Source organism: Micrasema longulum, unplaced genomic scaffold, assembly GCF_059751315.1.
Source record: "Micrasema longulum isolate JH-2025_06_02 unplaced genomic scaffold, ASM5975131v1 h1tg002329l, whole genome shotgun sequence".
NCBI lineage: Eukaryota > Metazoa > Arthropoda > Insecta > Trichoptera > Brachycentridae > Micrasema > Micrasema longulum.
Genome location: NW_028279479.1, coordinates 1 through 20,622, shown reverse-complemented (window position 1 = coordinate 20,622; position 20,622 = coordinate 1). Strand labels below are relative to the sequence as shown.

Genomic DNA, 20,622 nt, shown 5'->3' with positions numbered 1-20,622 from the left:
TTATTTACAATATTTTGAGTTTGTCCAAATTTTTGTAGACAAGGACTGGATTCAACTCCCTGGGGAGCTGTTTATATTATAACATATTACAACAGAGATGAAGAACATTTAAGAAAAGGTAATATAGAAGTCTAGGCATCTACAGGGCTTATGACCTGTCAATGGCTGGTTTAAGTGGCCACTTTACACGCTGTGTAACATTCACCATTCTGCCTATATTTGAACATCTATATTCATTCAATTCTTTCATCTGTTGATGTTTGTGATGTTAAAGAGCTGAAACCTTTATTTATGCGGGTGAGATTCATCTAATTGAATTATTTCACCTACATACTAGACTAGGCAACGCCTGAAAATGTTATTTTTTCAATTTCTATACTTAAACCAACCATTGACAGGTCATAAGCCCTGTAGATGCCTAGACTTCTATATTACCTTTTCTTAAATGTTCTTCATCTCTGTTGTAATATGTTAGATTTATTTCTTTTATTTTTATACAAATTAAAATCAATACTTTTTAATCACTTCTTTTTCTAAATTATAAAAATGTACTAAGTGTTATATTTGTTTAACTGTTTTTTTTTTTTTTTTTTTTGTCTTTAAATACGAGTAGTACAAACATAATAAATGAATGTCCTAATATTAACTTATATCTAATTATTATTTAAACATATACTAATTATTAACATTTTTCAAACGATATACGTACACTTAAAAAGAAAACTTCTATAAAGCTAACACGAATAAGATTACTTTTAGATTTGTTTATACTATGATACATCACCATTGTTACTTTAATACTTTTTATATTTAAACTCAATATTTATTGTTAATTTTTTTATTTTATTTATTTAAATCTTAAAGTAGGGCACACATATCATACATATTGTTATGTGTGTTCTAATAATAACATTGCGAATATATTTAATTTATAAATTGTTTATCACATATGTCTTGACCATTATTTTAAATTTTGATATGTTTTTTTCTTCATAAATATTTTTTTCCATTTCGTAATACTTTTTAATTGCTTTAAATAAAATGGAATTTTGTGACTTTGCCTTTTTCCTAAATGGAAGTCTAATTTTGTTCTTTTCTCTAGTATTGTGATCGTGTTCATGCTGGTTCCGATCAATTTTTTTCCAAAATTCTGTTTTTTTTATTAGAGTTTATAATTTTATGAACCAATATCATTGTATTGTAAAATATTCTTTGTTTATATGTTAATAATTTCATTTCATTTACCATCGACTTTACCCTCGTGTATCTGTTTTTTTTTCAAAATGATTCTAAAGGCTGCATATCTGTGTTATAATTTCTTATTTAATTTTCCTTTATTGTATCTTTATTTTCTGCTGATTTTATTTTATGTATCTATATTTTCTATACTTGTGTACAGGTGTTTTGTTTAATTATAATTGTTTTTCAATATTATTTTATACTTTGTCAAAGGCGTAAGCCATCAAAATAAATAAATAAATGATGTAAAGTTATATCAATTAGTCCTCTCCTGTCTAGCTTCGAAATTATTGATATCAAATTACCACCCGTGTAAGGAAAAAACGACTTGATTTATTGGGTCCACGTGTAGTATTTAGTGAACATGATCAAGTTAAAAGTTAAAATTAAATTTATATCTTTATAAAATCACTTTGTAAAGCGCCCTTGAGGTATTATATTACGAAAATGGCGCTATATAAGTTATCCATAATTATTATTATGAATTATGATAAAAATAAAATAGGAATCAATTCATTAGTTACGTAAACCTTGACGAAGAAGCTTGTTTGCTTTGAAACCGGTCGATAGAAAAAAATATAAAAATAAATAATAATTAGTGGTTCAAAACAAAGTTGTTTTATTTATTTTATTAAATAAATAATGATTCACCATTCCGTTCTGTGTTCCTGTTACAGGCTGTGGTGACAGAGTTCCTGATTTGCTACGCGGAGCTGATATTCTGCGCGGACGGGCAGCCTCTACCGCAGACTGCGGACGACGCCGACGGCACCGAGGCCCCCATGACGCCCGAGGCCCAAGGCAGGAGGCCCAAGAGCTTGCCGCTGCAAACGCCCACCAAACTTCTGAGGTAACAATTGTTTAAAAGAAAGTTTTACTCATTTGTCAAACCTTCATTCATACCCGTAGCTCAAACACAGATGTTTATCGATGCCAATTTAAAGTCCTTTAGCAACTTGAGCGATTGGACTTTCTTTGTCAAGGATTTCCTTCTTTCCAAGATTTTTATGCGATAGTAGCCATAAACTGATCTTTTTTATTTATTTGACACTTTCTAAATATATTTATTTATATATACGCCCAATGGGCATTTTAAAGGACATGTTTATACATAGAAAATTATTATAAAGGAAAGTAGAAAGACTCAATGGTATATAGTAGACTCGGTGGGAGTGGAAGCGGGAGAGAGGTGTTTATAATTGAATTTGATTCAGTGATCGTTTAAAAAAGACAACTTGTTATCAAAGAAATCATGACTGGTATGTTTGTTGGCAGACCTGAGAATTCTGGGCACAGGGGAATGAGAACCATAGTTAGTTCTATGGTTATCGGTATGAAAGAGTAAGTTTTGTCTGAGGTTTCTAGTTGGGATATTTAATTTTATTGAGCTCAGTAGTTCAGGCGCATCAAAGAGTGAGTTGAGAATTTTAATAGGACTAGAAGGCCAGATGTATTTCGACATTCTTGAAGAGAAGATATATTTAATCTAGTTTCTAACTCATTATATGTATATTGGTCTCTGGATAAGCTCAACCTCCAGCCTGTCACTCTAAGGGCGGGCATATGGCCTTAAGGCAATTTCTTCCTACCTACCCAAACCGTTCAGTTTGAGTAAATTACCATCAGTACATGGTCATATTCTAGGTAATTATGCAGAATTTTATACAAAAATTTAAAACAAAAATTAACTAAAAATTTACACTATGCTATGAAGAGAGGAGTGGAGAGGTGATGGGAAGGAAAGAAGAAGGTGAAAGGAATAATTCACACATTTAGATGGTGATATTTCAATCTTGATTTAAATGTAAATAAAGAAGGGACGTCTCTAACATTAATAGGTAGATTATTCCACAATTGAGCAGCTACTACTGTGAAAGAGGAGGCAACAAAATTAAGAGCTGTGAAGGGGTATTTATTTATTTTACAGAAACAAACAGTCTACAATGATATAATAACATAAAAAAGATACGGTTTAAAGACAGACCAGCGAAGTTTCTAAATAAAATCATACGTATCAAATTGTTGTACAACAAAAGGGTGTGTTTATGTGTATTTGTATGTGTAAGTTTAGAGGTGTGTTTGCGTGTATTTGTGTGGGAGTAAGTGTTCAGATGTGTGTAAATGTGAGCATCATTAAATAGCAATTTTTTTTAAAGGGTTCTCTCATTACTAGAGTGAAGAGATGGTCCATGTTGTGATAGAGGTTGGAAGAGCTCTTTCAGAGAAACAGGCCATGTGGGATTATTTAAAATATTGCGAAGAAGTGATAGAATGTGAATGTTTCTTTTATGCCTGATGCTGAGCCAGCGTAGTGGCGTGCGATATTCGGTTATGTGGTCGAATTTACGAAGATCAAAGATATAACGCATACAAACATTAGAGGATTGAAACCACATAAAACTAGCCGTCAAGTGGTTAGCCAGGGTTGCGGTTCTATTTCACACACAGAACCGTATTCTTCATCCGCCCGGACGAAGAAAAAACTGTCTGTTTTCTTTAGTTGTAATTTATTACAATGAGGAATTCCAGCCCAACCTGGAGTTAAATTTTAAAAATGTTTTCGTGTACACGTGAATATTTAAAAAATTTGGAGTAGGAGGAAATATCTCAAAAACGCAGGCAAAAATAAATAAAAAGTAGTATTCATTTTAAAATCGTAAATAATGACGTCACTCCTTGTATCTACGTGTAGTATTTCCGGTTTCCGCTTTAAAGCCCTTGCAACGTTTTGACCATAGAAAAAAAAAGAGTATAATTTGACATTTCAACCAGAGATTATGTCAACTCTTTAGGTTTTTCTAAATCGAAACGTTCGTAAAAACAACCACAACATAGAAATGAGCAAATTACGATCAACTAAATGAAGTAATCAAAGCAATATTCCATAGATTCTTGTCAGGTCAGCGAAAGTAAGAACGCCAACCGTTTCATGACGTCACTACTGAAAAGTGACTCACTGATTACAGTCATTTGGCGCGGTATTTGATAAATGTAACTTTAAAAAATCATATCTTTGTAAATAACACACAAAAAAAATAATATATTTTTGCTTAGTTAAATAGCACGCTAATAAAAAATAAATAAATTATAAAACAGTGGAATTCTTCATTGCATGATTGGTTTACTTGCAGTTTGGAGGAGGCCCAGAGCAAACAGCAGCTGCGCCCTTCGGTGTCTCGCGAACCCCACTATATCGAAGTTGGCGGAGGGCCCAACAGCCTTCCGCGCTACCACACCATCATACAGCTGCCTTCAGGTAATAAAAAAACATCCATTGACCGTGAACACACTCTTGACTGCGAGTGTCATTTCATGGTAATAAAACTTTAAACAAGCAGTTTTCATTTCCCGATAACTCTAAAAACTCACTCATGACTGTGAGTGTCACCTCATGGTAACACTAAAAACACAATATTTTTTCATTTTATTGTTTGCACCGCAACAGGCCAGGAGGCCCAATTACAGTGGTAAATCACATTTCAGAACACCCGGAGAAAAATCACATTTTAAAATTTTTATGTTCTAACCGGGAATCGAACTTGGAACCTTCCGTGTGTGAGTCAGGCGTCTTGACCGCTACACATCGGAGGCCGCCATCTTTATAATAAAGCCATCATCATATTGACTGTCATTTCATAGTAACACTACAAACATGCAGTTTTTATTTCACGGTAAGACTAAAAACTTGCTCATCACTGAGAGTGTCACCTCATGGTAAAACTAGAAGCATGCAGTTGTCATTTTACAATTACACTAAAAATATACTCTTGACTGCGAGTGTCATCTCATGGTAACACTAAAAACATAATGTTGACTGTCATTTCACGGTAACACTAAAAACATCCTCATGACTGCAAACGTCATCTTATGGTAGTACTAAAAACATACTATTGACTGCGAGTGTGTCACCTCATGGTAACACTTGAACCATGCAGTTGTAATTTTACGAAAACACTAAAAATATGCTCTTGACTGCGAATGTCATCACATGGTAACACTAAAAACACGATATTGTTTGCGTTATTTCACGGTAACACTAAAAACATCGTCATGACTGCAAATGTCATCTTATTTATTTATTTTAAAGAAACAAACAGTCGACAATGATATAATAACATTAAAAAAATATGGTTTAAAGACAGACCAGCGAAGTTTCTAAATAAGAATCATACATATTAAAAGCACTAAAAACATACTATTGACTGTGAGTGTCACCTCGTGGTAACACTTGAACCATGCAGTTGTCATTTTACCATAACACTAAAAATATGCTCTTGACTGCGAATGTCATCACATGGTAACACGATATTGACTGTGTCATTTCACGGTAACACTAAAAACATTGTCGTGACTGCAAATGTCATCTTATGGTAATACTAAAAACATACTCTTGACTGCGAGTGTCATCTAAAAGTGTGCAAAAGATTGCTTCACTTCATGATGACTGTATATAACATGCTGTTGATTGCGAGTGTCATCTCATGATAACAATTTATGATTGCCTTGGTTCACCAAATGAAACACATCTCAATCATCTGCAAATAACTCTAAACTTAATTAGGTCAATTATTTCGACACGCAGGTTCGGCCAAGCGCGGTCTAAAGCGCTCCCCGTCCGGGTGGCGCGGGCTCTTCTTCCGCGCCAGCAAGCACCGCCCGGCCACCTCCGGCCGGGAGCCGGGAGCGGGCGACTGCGGGGCCCCCGGGGGGCAGCGCGCGCCCGCCCTGGACGACATCGTCCTGCGGCGGCTGCCGGCCCCCGCGGACCTCGCTATGGACGAGCCCAAGGATGACGGGATGCTGGTAATCACATGTTTATATGGAATAATTGTTGTATTAGCCTTTCCCTTACTGTCCTAAATACACCCGCGCGTTGCGGTGCTGTGTAGTCACTACACATTAAAAAAAAAGAGATTTAAAAAAGGAAAAATGGAATATTTATAGGAAATGGATTTAATTAACCATAATTTAACAATGTTTGATTATGTCCAAATGCTTACAGACTGGCTGGATTTCCTCCCTAGGGAGTTGTTCATATTTTAATTAATTTCAACAGAGAAGGAAAACATTTTTGAAAAGGGAATATGGAATATGAATCTCACCCGCGTGACAAAGGTTTCAGCTCTTTTACTTCAGAAAAGTCAACAGATGGAAGAGTTGAGGAAATGTGGATGTTCAAACATGGGCAGAATGGTGAATGTTACACAGTGTGTAAAGTGGCCACTTAAACCAGCCAATGACAGGTCATGAGCCCCGTAAATGCCTAGACTTCCATATTCCCTTCTCAAAAATGTTTTCCCTCTCTGTTGAAATAAATTTAAACCATAATTTAAATTAAAGATGATATTTCAAATCTAACTGCTGAAAACATGAAAAAACCATTGGGTTTCGCTAACGACTCGGGCGAAACGTGCACCCCCGCAAACTTCCCGAGAGCTACCGAGTAGCTGTATAGTACTGGACTACGTGACTGACTGAGAGTATACTTTTGATGATATTTGTAATTTATCCCCGATTTCCGATAAAATGCTTTTTTGCGCCTTATAAGTACTTATTATTTAATAACAAATTATTTCAGTGGATACGTAAATGTGTAATGGAGGAATACTGAAAATCTAAACCCAATATTGATTATTAAGATATTATAGTTATCAGACGCAATGTGTACTGGCTGCACATCACCGCGCACCGGGGAGGGAGGTTTAAAAATGTCTTATTATGTTGTACATGAAATACGCGTACTGTTTGTAGGTGGAAGATAGCCGCACGGCTCGGTCGTGCGAGAGCCTGCTGTCCGAAGGGGATTCCCTGCCTCCGCTGGCCGTGCAACCCGAGACAGTAGCATCCAACCATCACAACAGGTTTATTTTTACTTTATTTCGTATAGGCATAGAATTAAGAATAGTCCAGAAGGAGATCCTTAAGCCCACCATCCACCCGCAGCTGTTATAGAGTCCTGGGGGACTCTCTGTCAGCTGCGCATAGAGGAAAAATATTATAAATATTCCTAAGGATTTTTTTTTATTTTTTTTTTTATAATAAACAAAAGTGATAAAACAGAGTATTAAAAAAATAAAGCATAATTACATAGCAATGAAATACATATTAATAGTAAAAATAGTAAACAAAAAATCCCACAAAGGCATGGCCTGTTCGTGGGTATACAAACTCTATGCAGATTAAGTCCAGAAGGAGCGTAGAATCATATTTGAATACATCGGACTGTGTCCAAAAATCCCCCCACTTTGCCCCACTTTTGCCGCGCACATGCGTGAAGTCGCCGCGTAATGTTGCCAGACCGCGAAAAATATAATCATAACAAAAAATGTAACATAATTATATTTAAAAAAGAGCAGTTTGTCAATTTTTCTAAAATGTTATTATACACGCGGAAACATTGATTGACACAACAGAGTAGATAAGTAAAGGATCATTTAATAAGAATAATTGAATTAATGGACTTTGAACTTAAAAAATAAAACTAATATTATTTTTCATAAAATTGATATTTTTATGTCATGTTAAATAATATTTGATGTTTTAAAGATAATGTCGGTCAAATGTCCTCCACGGCGTTGTTTAATCCGAGAGGTCTAATTTTCGTTAGTTCTCATTAATGAGCAAAGTAGCGTAAACACTTTGATTACCCTGGCAAATGTCCATTTTGTTTTCTTTGACGATCTGACAGATGGAAAAATAATTACATTTTTTAAGTAACGCATTTGCTACTTACACATGAAATGTGATCCTATCCTTTTTCTTTAAGATCCCAGCAGTTTTTCTCCACTTTAAAACGACACAGCACGGCATAGTTGAATTCAAATCAGGAGTTACGTACTGAGCGACATCTACAAAGAAACTAATGGGTCAAAACGTAAAACTACTCCTTTAAGAGTAGTTTAGTCGTTTGAATGTAGTTTTGATGTCATTTGTTCTTTCAAATTTCTCCTTTTATCGCAATACATAAAAACCGGTGGTGTTCATTGAAATGTTTGTCCCAGGTCTGTGTCCTGCGACTCGTACTTCGAGGCCAGCCTCGCGGAGCTGGCCGGCATGAGACTCCGACTCACCTCCCAGGAGCGGGAGATGGACATCTTCAGCGAGGACGATACTGCCCGGCAGGTGAGTGCCAGGACGCCCAACTAAAACCACTCACGAATGCGTGGTAAAACCACATGCGGAAATCGAGGAAGACCGAGAAAGACACGGCATGAATCAATCAACAAATACTTAAAGATGGATTTTTCAAAAGTTGGAATAATCAGCGTGCGTGCATGAGGAAGATTTATGAATATAGAGAGAGCGAGGTTTTTTTTTTTATACTCTGTTTAAACTCTTCCATTTGTTGACTTTTGTGAAGTAAAAGAGCTGAAACCTTTATCGCGTGGGTGAGATTCATCCGGCTGAACCAAATCACCTACTAGGAAACGCCTGAAAACAATTTTCCTATTTTTATTCTTTTTCTTTTACCAGGTAGTAATTCAACAATGTTTGAGTATGTCCAAATGCTTGCGTCGAGGAAATGTGGATGTTCAAACATGGGCAGAATGGTGAATGTTGCACAGTGTGTAAAGTGGCCGCTTAAACCAGTCAATGACAGGTAAGAAGCCCTGTAAATGTCTAGACTTCCTAAATTATTAGAAGAATTAAAATTGTTTTCCCTCTCTGTTGAAATAAATTTAAATATGAACAACTCCCTAGGGAGGAAATCCAGCCAGTCTGCAAGCATTTGGACATACTCAAACATTGTTAAAATAAACCTAATTATTAACGACGTTCTTTAAAGGTTACATCATTTTGCAAAACCGTTAGAGATGGGACAAATTGATCAATGTAAATTGATCAAATAAAAAAAATATTTATTTGATGTTGTTCATGAAAAAAGTATAAATGTCTTATTTTTTGGTGAATAATTGTGTTAAACACACTATAAAAGGCTTGTTTTTGCGTTTTTATATCAATTTTCGGAAACAGAGCTTCATGATTTCATGAAAAAACTGATCAAATCGATTTGATCAGCGACCAGTCATTTCCGTCACTAATGACATTAGTTCGACAGCTGACATTCTATCGAGCTGTATTTTGAGGGCTGTAGTGTGATGTATTTTAAACACGAATTTCGCTTGTAGGTGTGGAACAGAGAGGAAAGCAGCGCCAACACCAGCGCCGAGCCGAGCCCCGTGAAGCTCCCCAGGACTGCGCTCGGCAAGTCCAGCCCTGATACGAGGTAACTTGCCGATGTGCTGTCCCAAATCACATTTTATACGTAAAAATTTCTCCGGTATAAAAACTGCTCATTGAGCCATCTATGCATCTATGCACCTTTTTGCATACGCAAATCATCTATTTTTATTATTTTTTCTGCCAAATTTCTTAACCTTTTAACCGGGGATTTAGTTTTGCGCATGTCAAAAAGTGTGTACGTGCAAAGGGAATTAATTTCTATAGGATTATGGATAGCGCAAATGTCGAGATCCGTGAACTATGTAAGGCCGAGACACGCATCATCGACGGAATCAAGAAAGGGGTGCTGCGTCGGTTTGGCCACGTAGAGCGAATGGACGGCGAAAGAACGGCTAAAAGGATCTACCGTGCAAATGTCGTACGAGAAAGACATGGCACGATCGAGTCCATCAAATACTTGAAGATGGACATGTCAAAAGTAGGAACAATCGGCGTGGTGCGTGCATGAGACGATGTACGAATGTAGAGGAAGCGAGGTCTGTATGCCGGCCTCCGTGATGTAGTGGTCAAGACGCTTGACTCAGACACGGGAGGTTCCGGGTTCTATTCCTGGTGAGAACACAAAAATTTAATATGTGAGTTTTCTCAAGCCCGGGTGTTCTGTGATGTAATTCACCACTGTAATTGGGCCTCCTGGCCTGTTGTGGTTCAGAAATAAATAAATAAAGTGATTAAAGAAATGCCAAGACGGCGCTCTATCCTCTCGGCCTACCCCTACGGAGAAACGGCGTGATGGTTTGTTTGTTAGTTTTCCCATAGTAAAAACTTGATGAAATGAATTTCAGATTACAAAAAAATTTAATAAAACGCATTTTTAGAATGTCATAAACTAATATAAAAAATATACCTACCCATTCCAAAAGCACGGATATTTCTCTCGAAAGACAATGTTTGTCTCTGAATAAATAAATTTCTATGTCTATGGTATAATAATAATAATAATGTTTGGATAATTTATATAACGCCATTTTTGTGAAAATCACCTCAAGGGCGCTGTACAATAAATATCCCAACACGTCTTGCAGCTACAGAGCGCATGGACAATAAGAAATCTAGCCCCTATTTACATTTTTATTTTTAAAAAAAATATTTGACAATGAAGTTTAGAGTTTAATGATATTTTAAAAACGAAATAAAAAGCAAATTTATAAAATTGGAAGTTAGATAACAACAAGTCTTGCAGCTACTGAGCGCATGGACGGTTGAAATTCCATACCAGAAATTAAAGATTTTTTAATTTCTTTTTACATTACAAACAATAATTACAGTAAAACCTCGTTTTTAAGTTCCAAGATTTTATGTTTTCCCGCTTTTTTTACCCAAATATTTAGGTTCCATTTTTTCCTTACATTCTCATTCAAATATTCCCCTCAATTAAAGTTTTTTACGTTTTTCAAAACCCCAGTTTTACGTTGAAATTTTTCCATAACTCATTTGATATGTCAAAAGACAAGCCGCCGCGTGAATGGAAAATAAAATCGAGGTAAATAAAAAAAATGTGTAAATTATTATCTCAAACTAAATTCAAAGTGGGTGCAGTGTAATTGACCATTTTGTTTAAGTGTCTAATTTTTACATTTTACTAAATAGCGACATGCAGTTGACGCATGTTTAGGAAGAATAAAGTCTTTACATCAACAAATTACGATGCAGAAAGTTTAAAAATTTGGCAATAGAAATATTATTTGAAGTTATAAACATAATGTGAAAAGAAGATTGTTTAAACAGTTATCATAAAAGTGTGAAACAGTTTTCCTGTGATGTAAATGACAGTTGAAATTCTGTGTTACCATACTAAGAAAAGTGATACCATATAAATAAAATTTTCTCAATATTTTGTTAAAAAATCATTGTATGTAAATTCAAATTTTTATTTTCGCGTTTTTAAGGTTAAGTCATCATCATTCTCTTTCAGCACCTAATGCTGCATAGGGCACTGCATTGGTACACCAATCGCAGCGTATCTTGTTAATTTTTGTTACATGAAGGTAAGATGATCAGTCTTACGCTTCAGGTACCAGTACAGGGACTATGAAATATTAAAATCCGTAAGGGTTTATAAATAAATTTTCAAATAAAAAAATAAAAAAGTGTGAAAACACCCTTTTAAATAAATATTTAATAACAAGCATGTCAGAAATAAAACCCGAGGCAAACGCGCTGACCATTACACCACGAGGCCGACCAAATAGTGTACTTTTACTGTATTATTAACGAGAAAAATAATATTTAAAAACCGACATTTTACATACCTTAAAATAAAAACGAAATTCTCGTTTTATTTTTATTTCAGAATTTACATACTCACTTAGTAAGTTTTTAATATGTTCTTTTATTTATTTATCATATTAACGATTGATGTGCAGAAACAAAATTTTAGAAAAAACGAATAAACTGAAATAGATCAGTTTGTATGTTCCCAAAGATAATACTATAGCGAGATCTCATGCACTGTTTTACGCACCCAGAAAAGTGATACTATAAAAATAAAATTTCCCAATATTTAGGGAAAAAATCCTTGTATGCATTTTATGCTAATTCAATTTTTTATTTTTGTGTTTTTAAGGTTAAGTACCTTCATACAATTATTTAAACAAGTTTTGTTTTTAAATTCAATAAAAAATAACATATTGTAGTATTGATTAAAAAAATACAAATTATTTTTAATCAAATCATTGGCAAATATGAATAATCCCCAATTACGACAATTTTTCTGCAGGAATCATAGTTAAGGATTGATTTTGATACAACACTAATGAAATTTGTAATTTTGCAGGAAGCGCTCCAAGCTGGAGGAGCAGATGTCGGACCTGCTGTACATCGACTGCGCCACGCCGGAGCATTCGCGCGCGCGCGCGGGCGACGCCACCCCCGCGCTGGCCGCCACGCCCGCCGCCTCGCCCGACGACGAAGGGGACGCCAAGAGGTGGGTACTCGCAAAGCTGCGTGTTTTATTATGGAAAGACACCGATGGGGGACGCATGCACTCACGTAGGATGACATTCTTTTTTATGATTTTAAATTTATTTTGCTATAACAGGGCTAAATTGTATGCGTGTTTTTAAAAATAAAAGGAAAGCTGGAAAAGGAATTATTTAACAATAGGTATGTTTACCTGCATAGAATTAAGAATAGTCCAGAAGGAGCGTAGAATCATATTTGAGTACATCGGACTGTGTCCAATAATTCCCCCACTATGTCTCACTTTCGCCGCGCGCATACGTTAAGTCGCCGGGTAATGTTGCTTGATGGGAAAAAAAATAATCATAACACAAATGTAAGGTAAAAAAAAGTAATCTGTTAATTTCTCTAAAATTTTATTGTGCACGCGGAAACGTTGATTGACCAGCAGATTAGATAAATAAAGGGACATTTAATAAGAGTAATTTAATTTATGAACTTTGAACTTAAAATATAAAACAATTTTTTTTTGACACAAAACGGATATTTTTATATCATGTTAAATAATATTTTATGTTTTAAAGATAATGTCGTTCAAATTTCCCCCACGGCGTTGTTTAATCCGAGGTCTAATTTTCATTAGTTATTTTATTAAATGAGCAAAGTAGGGTAAAAAAAAATTCTATCCTGGCAACACTAACGAAATTTCTATTTCGTTTCTTCGACAATCTGACAGATGGAAAAATAATTCAATTTTTAAGTAAATCATTTGCTACTTAAACGTTTGTTTGTTAATTACACATGAAATGTGATGCCATCCTGTTTCTTTAAGATCCTAGCAGTATTTCTACACTTTAAAAGGACACAACACGGCTTAGTTGAATTCAAATCAGGAGTTGCGTACTGAGCGACGTCTACAAAGAAACTAATGGGGCAAAACGTAAACCTACTCATTTATGAGTAGTTGAGTCGCCTTCTGTTTGATGTGCGTATGCGGTTTCTGGACTATTCTTAATTCTATGTTTACATGTTTATTTTTCAAATGTCCAAATCTTGGTGGGGGGGGTGGTGATTATAATTTTGCGTGGATATTATTTGACTGAATCCATTGATCTGAGTTAAAATTTGCGGGGAAATAAGAGATGCGTTGCGCGGAGATGGAAAATGCGGAATCGAACAGTATGCGGCTAAACAAACTTCAGTAGACAAAAATCCCACCTTTAGGAAGACAGGAAAGGGAATCGGGGACAGGAATCCGGATGACATCTCCAAGTCCTGGCTTCTGGGTAGTTTTTTCCTTTTTTGGTGAACACGGCACTTTCACTATAGTTATTTGCAAAATATAAAGATGAATGTGGCGGAGCAGCGATCAGATGATGTAAAAATGTTCAGATGCGGGCAGATGATTATAGGACGAGCAGATGCGGGCAGATAAAATTAGATGCATGCGCTGGTTGGCAGAAATTATCAAGAATAGGAAAAATGTGCAATTGTTGATTTTGGTTGCTATGAATATGGAAAATTGTTCCCATAGCAACCGTAGCTACCCATGGCCATAGAGACAAGGAGAATAACAAAGATTGAAATTTATTATATAAATAAAACACGAGTGATACTTTAATCCACAAATTTGGAATATCCAGTGACCGGTTTCACCGCTTTCGCGACATCTTCGAGACTGGTATCTTTATTAAAAAGTTAAATGTATTTATACAGAACAGAGGTAAGGATACATAATTCAAAGTTATATGAAATGTAAATTAAATAAAGTTATTTTTATCTTAAGGATCATTATCAACAAATTTTCTATGGGTTAACTAATGAATTGATATAATGCTATTTTAATGAGTTTAAGTATTTTATTTTATTTTTGGTGTCCCATCCTTCGTGAGTGTGGTTTTGTAAATAATGATTTCTGAAAAACAAAGGGTAAAAAGTAATTAGTAAAATTATATTACAATGGGTAAAGTAATGGAGAATGCACGGCACGTGTGTTATCTGTTCATTAAGTAATTCTACGTCGGGTTTATTTTTCAATCTATTAATTTCGAGAATTTCTAATTTGTCCAGTTTATGGCCTTTAGGTGCAATATGAATTATTTTTACATTATTTTTTAATTCAAAGGAAATCGCGAAAGCGATGAAACCGGTCACTGGATATTCCAAATTTGTGGATTAAAGTATCACTCGTGTTTTATTTATATAATAAATTACAATGAACTTCCATCAAGAACTTTCACTTACAAACAAAGATTGAAAGTTGGGAGATCACAGGATGGGTAGGATAGGTGGACCATCCTCTCAATCCCATCAACCACTCGCGCACATCTTTTGCTTGTGATAACTAAATGTTACATCTCATTTTTGTCATCGAAATTCAACATCATTGTGTTTGCATTTCAGAATATGCAAGGAACAGAGTGGATCGATCAATCAAGGTGAATCAACGTCCACCAGCCCGCAGACTATCGGGCCCAAGGTGAAAATGAGGTAATACATATTATACGTATATATTTATTTATTTAAACCATCTGCATTCTTAACCCTCGATTGAAATCAAACATTGGTCGATCTGATTACAAAACAAATGAGGAAATTCGTGCCTAGGGAAATTGGATATAAAAAATATTTTTTTACTTCTTCTTCTTCAGCGTTATTCTCTCCCCTGCTGGATGGCGGATGGCGGCCTCTTCCAAACGTCTCCATTCCTTCCTATCACCCGCTTTCATCATCCGCGTTTTACCGGCTATAGAAGCAATAGCAAATGCAAAACCGAAATGCCATTTCATCAAATTCTGGATTTGCATCCGTCTGCCTCTAAGGCGCAGAATTGTGCGGCCAAGTTTTTTCAAGATGTATGTAAAAATTAATAAAAATGGTTTTAACCATAGTCCTTAAAATAAAGCTTGATTAAAATGACAGCTGCCAAACTAATGTTAATAGTGATGCGAAATTACTGATCACTGATCATGTACCGATCGAATCGATTTTATCAGTTTTTTCATGCAAACATGAAACTCTGTTTCCAAAAATTGATAGAAAAACGCAAAAACAAGCCTATTATAGTGTGTTTAAGACTTTTTTCGTGAACAACATCAAATTAATTATTTTTTTATTCGATCAATTTACATTGATCAATTTGTAATTTGTAATCTCTAACGTTTTTGCAAAATGATGTAACCTTGTAAGAATGTTAACATATTACAACAGAGATGAAGAACATTTAAGAGAAGGTAATATAGAAGCTATTAGTGGTCTTTTTTATTTTATTATTTAATAAATGCCCAGAGGGCTCTTACAATACACAGTTAAAAGTACATAAAGTATTATAGAAAATAACAAAAATAGTTCTTAACAACAATAATAAAATACTTCTTTTGCTGTTGATTTGCATAGTTCAAACTACGCTAAATACTTACCTATACCATGGCTCCACATGTTAGCAAACAAACATCTAAACTTAGATTTATTTACAATATTTTGAGTTTGTCCAAATTTTTGTAGACAAGGACTGGATTCAACTCCCTGGGGAGCTGTTTATATTATAACATATTACAACAGAGATGAAGAACATTTAAGAGAAGGTAATATAGAAGTCCAGGCATCTACAGGGCTTATGACCTGTCAATGGCTGGTTTAAGTGGCCACTTTACACACTGTGTAACATTCACCATTCTGCCTATATTTGAACAAAGTTTGGACAAACTCAAAATATTTTTGATAATTTACCTGGTTTGTAAATATTCTTAGCCGTTCTCTCGCTGTTCATTCGTTCACTCGAGGTATTCAACGGAAGATCTATTCGCTGAGTTAAAGATATTGGATGTAAGACAATTGTTTGTGAGGTGCCTACTACTTAAATTTTATGATAAATTAAGTGAGGTCAAAAGAACCCAACAGAATATTAACGCTCGTCCAGCAACACAAATGAACTGTATTGTCCCATTTGTATCAACCGCCTTTGGTAAAAAGCAGTACAATGAAATTGCTCCAAAACTATTTAATGATTTATTGCCAAATATAAAAGACTCAAAATGTAAAACAAATTTTAAAATAAAAATAACTGCACATATAAATAGTGTAGTGAGAGATTTAAAAAAAAAATATATGTAAATCAAAAAACATAGTACTTTATATAATTGGTACATATATTATTTATATTTTTATGTATTTCATTGCTTTATATTTGTTTTATTATATATTATGCTACATTATTTATGTTTAAGTAACATGTATTCTTGGCACATATATATACTTTATATTTGTATAACAATGATTTTTAATTTCTTACATTTGATTAGCTAGGCATTAATAATTAATTAACATATTACAACAGAGTTGTTAAGATAATGTAATATAGAAGTCTAGGCATCTACAGGGCTTATGACCTGTCAACTGGCCAAGTGGCCACTTTACACACTGTATAACATTCACCATTCTGCCTATATTTAAACATCTATATTCCTTCAATTCTTTCATCTGTTGATGTTTGTGAAGTTAAAGAGCTGAAACCTTTATTTATGCGGGTGAGATTCATCTAATTGAATTATTTCACCTACATACTAGCCACTTAAACCAGCCATTGAAAGGTCATAAGCCCTGTAGATGCCTAGACTTCTATATTACATTCTCTTAAATGTTCTTCATCTCTGTTGTAATATGTTAATATGAACAGCTCCCCAGGGAGTTGAATCCAGTCCTTGTCTACAAAAATTTGGACAAACTCAAAATATTGTTGATAAATTACCTGGTCCATGAAGAAGTATAGAAATTGAAAAAATAATATTTTCAGGCGTTGCCTAGTATGCAGGTGAAATAATTCAATTTGATGAATCTCACCCGCATAAATAAAGGTTTCAGCTCTTTAACTTCACAAACATCAACAGATGAAAGAATTGAAGGAATATAGATGTTCAAATATAGGTAGAATGGTGAATGTTACACAGTGTGTAAAGTGGCCACTTAAACCAGCCATTGACAGGTCATAAGCCCTGTAGATGCCTGGACTTCTATATTACCTTCTCTTAAATGTTCTTCATCTCTGTTGTAATATGTTAATATAAACAGCTCCCCAGGGAGTTGAATCCAGTCCTTGTCTACAAAAGTTTGGACAAACTCAAAATATTGTTGTAAGAATGTCGTTAATAATGAGGTTTATTTTAGTTTTAAAGCTGATTTTATATATTTATGTTAATGTATATGTCAAGTGTTGTATTAAAAAAATTAATTAACATGCCAGATACGAATGCATTTTCGTGTATCAATATAAATCACTCCTTAGACGTTACTACAAAGTTATGTTGTCACTTTTGCTGACAACTGTCATTCTAATCAAGCTATTTTTTAAGAACTATAATTACAACATGGAGAACATTTTAGAGAAGGAAATTTGAAAGTTTCGGCATTTACAGGGCTTATGACCCGTCGTTGGCTGGTTTAAGTGGCCAGTGGTTTTAGTAAAAATAATCCAGTTTGAAACGCCACAGGTTCCGGTGGACAATAACCAATCAATTATTTCATCGTTGTGTTGCGATAAATTTCCGATTTCCGGGTAGCCATGTTTTTCAACGTTTAGTGTATTTTGACAGGTACGGGGTTCTCCAATTAAATGTCAGGAAAACTCGCCAACTTGAACTCGTGATGTCACTGGGGGTGTAATTATCTACCCATTAATGTTAGAGACGCCCCCTTCTTTATTTACATTTAAGTCAAGATTAAAATGTCACCATCTAAATATTTAAATTGTTCCTTTATCCTTCTTCTTTCCTTCCCATCCCCTCTCCTCTCTTCATAGTATGGTGTCAATTTTTTTTCTTAAATATTTTTTTTTGTTAATCTTTGTTTTTAATTTTTGTAATAAAATTGTAAGATTCAATATGTCCATGTATATAAAGTGTCAAATAATAATAATCACTTCAAAATTACAAATTTTCAAAAATAAACACTTCGGATTAACAAGTCTACACAGGGTTAATGTTTCCTATTGCCAAATTTAATGTTTGTATTTTAACAAGTGGTTTTTGCAAAAATACGCAATACGCTAAAAATCACTCATCAATATTATTGTTTCCATTCGGCACAGATCCATTTCTGCTGTTCCAATGTTCAGATCGTAATGTTTATTTTCTTGTGTTTTCAAAGGGAGCGCGGTTCGCCGCGGAAGTCTTCCAAGGCCAACCGCCACAGCCACTGCGGACCTGCGCCCTCGCCCGCCCCCGCCGCCTCCCCGGGCCCCCAGCGCCACTCCACCCTCATCCGCGTGGACTGGCCCTCCGCCTACCCGTACTCGCAGCTGCACAGCGACTCCGACTCTTCGCTGCCCGTCACCGAGTCCCGGGACTCCCTCGCGCGGAGACTGCTCGAGTCCAGGGAGAGCCTCATGAGCCGGAGCAACGACCAGGACGCCGCCGTCGGCAGGATGACCACGCAGGACGAAGTTCCGGAGGACGAGGCCGCGAGAACCGATCGAGTTCTGATCGGGTTCGTCAGCAAGGACGTCTCGAGCGATAATCTGGAGCGACCGTGCAAGAACGAGGACTCCAACTGGTCGGATTGCCTGATGAGTTCCAGCTTGGAAAAGTCTACGGCTTCGAGTGATTTAGATAAACTGAAATGCGCCGACGTCAGCAGCCCCGATTACGATGATATTGCCAACGAAGTGCCTCTCAACGCTGAAAATAAGGCGAGCATCATCGTTACGTCGAGTCATGACAATCTTAACAGCGCCATGTTGGATAGTCTCGAGGAGTCTCTCTCCCCTGTCAACATCAGCTACCAGAATCTGAACCGGCTGTCTAACATCTCCGGCGATTCAGGAAAGAATTGCATCTCTAAAGACAGTACACCGACGTATGAACAAGAGCGAACTGAAGAAATCTACGAATGCTTTACGTTCGCTCGACCTTCGTACATCCATTTGGCTTCATCGAGCGGCGGTAGCAACACCCCTACGACTCCTCCTCTCGTCAAATCTCCCATCAAATCTACCATCAATATTGTTTATAAATCTCCCGTCAAAGAAAACAGCGCTAAGAGGCTCGAGGAAGAGGGCGACGCCGTAAATTCCGACGACGGGGCGTACGAAGCCGTCCAAACGATCGGCGAGTCGGCCGATATTCCGAAAACTTGGGACGCGAGCTTGCCGACGCAGCAGGCCTGCCAGCCGTCGGCCGAAGATCTCATTTCTCTCAATACTCCGGTCCACGAAGAAAGACCGATCGACGAAGTCGACATCTACAACCAAGTTAAGTTCTTCAGGCAGAGTATCAACGAGGTCAACAGCTTAATAATAACTCCGGAAAATGAAGTTTTCGCCGACAGTTTGGAACCAAATATAGGGAGCCAGTTTGAAGAGAGCGCAAACAATTCGTCTAACGATTCCTCCGACAAACGTCTAGGAAGTTGGTACGAAAATGTGTCGTTCGAAGCGAGCGGCGTACCCGACCGTTCGCCGCAGCACGCTTACGAAAATGTCATCCTCGCGAGCCCGCAGAATGAAACTTCGCCTTTGTTAGAGATGTGCCTCGATAGACGATTGAAGACAAATAATGATACTAGAGTTAAGAATATATACGAAAATTACAAAGTGCCATTCTCAGAGCGAGAACCGGTCGATGCGACCGGAGCCGACTACAATCCCGTGTCTTCTAGCTTAGATTTGTGCCAAATAAGGGAAACCCCCCACTTGAGTTTGGGGGATTTCAACAAAGAAAATACCGTGGACAATGGCAACTTGGCCTCCCCCGACGAGAAGACCAAACTGCGTAGATCCAGCACCAATGTGCGTCAGTTGGCCCACAGATTCGAGAGCCCCACAGAAAACAAAGGCCCCTTTAACTTCGATAGGTCTTCAAAAACTAATCTGTCGGAAAAATTGTCAACTCTCGAGAGGAAGAAAGAGTTATCCAATCATTCGTTCGACAGAAGCAAAGCGGCCAGTTTGTGCGAAGGAAGGAACAAGATAGCTACCGGAAAAATAGTGCCGTGTATTCGCGCACGTAATAACCGCCTGGCCAAACATTCCACAAACACGCGATCCTTAGACGAAAACGCGTTTGTAAAAGAATTCGGTCGGCCCATCCTGAACAGGGACCACGTGTCCGAAAGAGAAATAGCCGAAGAAGTCTTCTCGGTGTCGGAACGACGAAAAAGCTTAGAAGCGAACAATCCCAAGGCTTTGAGTCAACCGAAAAAACTCCCCGATAAAAATCTAAACAACGTCGACTGCGAAAACATCTA

At 36.4% G+C, this 20,622-nt stretch overlaps 1 protein-coding gene across 1 annotated transcript in view; it reads left to right on the top strand.

The window, feature by feature from the left end:
* Positions 1–20,617, top strand: part of CdGAPr (GTPase-activating protein CdGAPr) — a gene marked incomplete at its 3' end in the record, with an annotated part of 38,602 nt that extends 17,985 nt beyond the window's left edge. Inside the window, exons 13-21 of the mRNA XM_088240023.1 lie at positions 1,917–2,089; positions 4,371–4,495; positions 5,822–6,042; positions 6,991–7,100; positions 8,241–8,361; positions 9,369–9,466; positions 12,260–12,409; positions 14,788–14,874; positions 18,526–20,617. Of these exons, the coding sequence (XP_088096149.1) occupies positions 1,917–2,089; positions 4,371–4,495; positions 5,822–6,042; positions 6,991–7,100; positions 8,241–8,361; positions 9,369–9,466; positions 12,260–12,409; positions 14,788–14,874; positions 18,526–20,617 (3,177 nt within the window). The remainder of the gene's footprint in view (positions 1–1,916; positions 2,090–4,370; positions 4,496–5,821; positions 6,043–6,990; positions 7,101–8,240; positions 8,362–9,368; positions 9,467–12,259; positions 12,410–14,787; positions 14,875–18,525) is intronic.
* Positions 20,618–20,622: the final 5 nt, after the last annotated feature.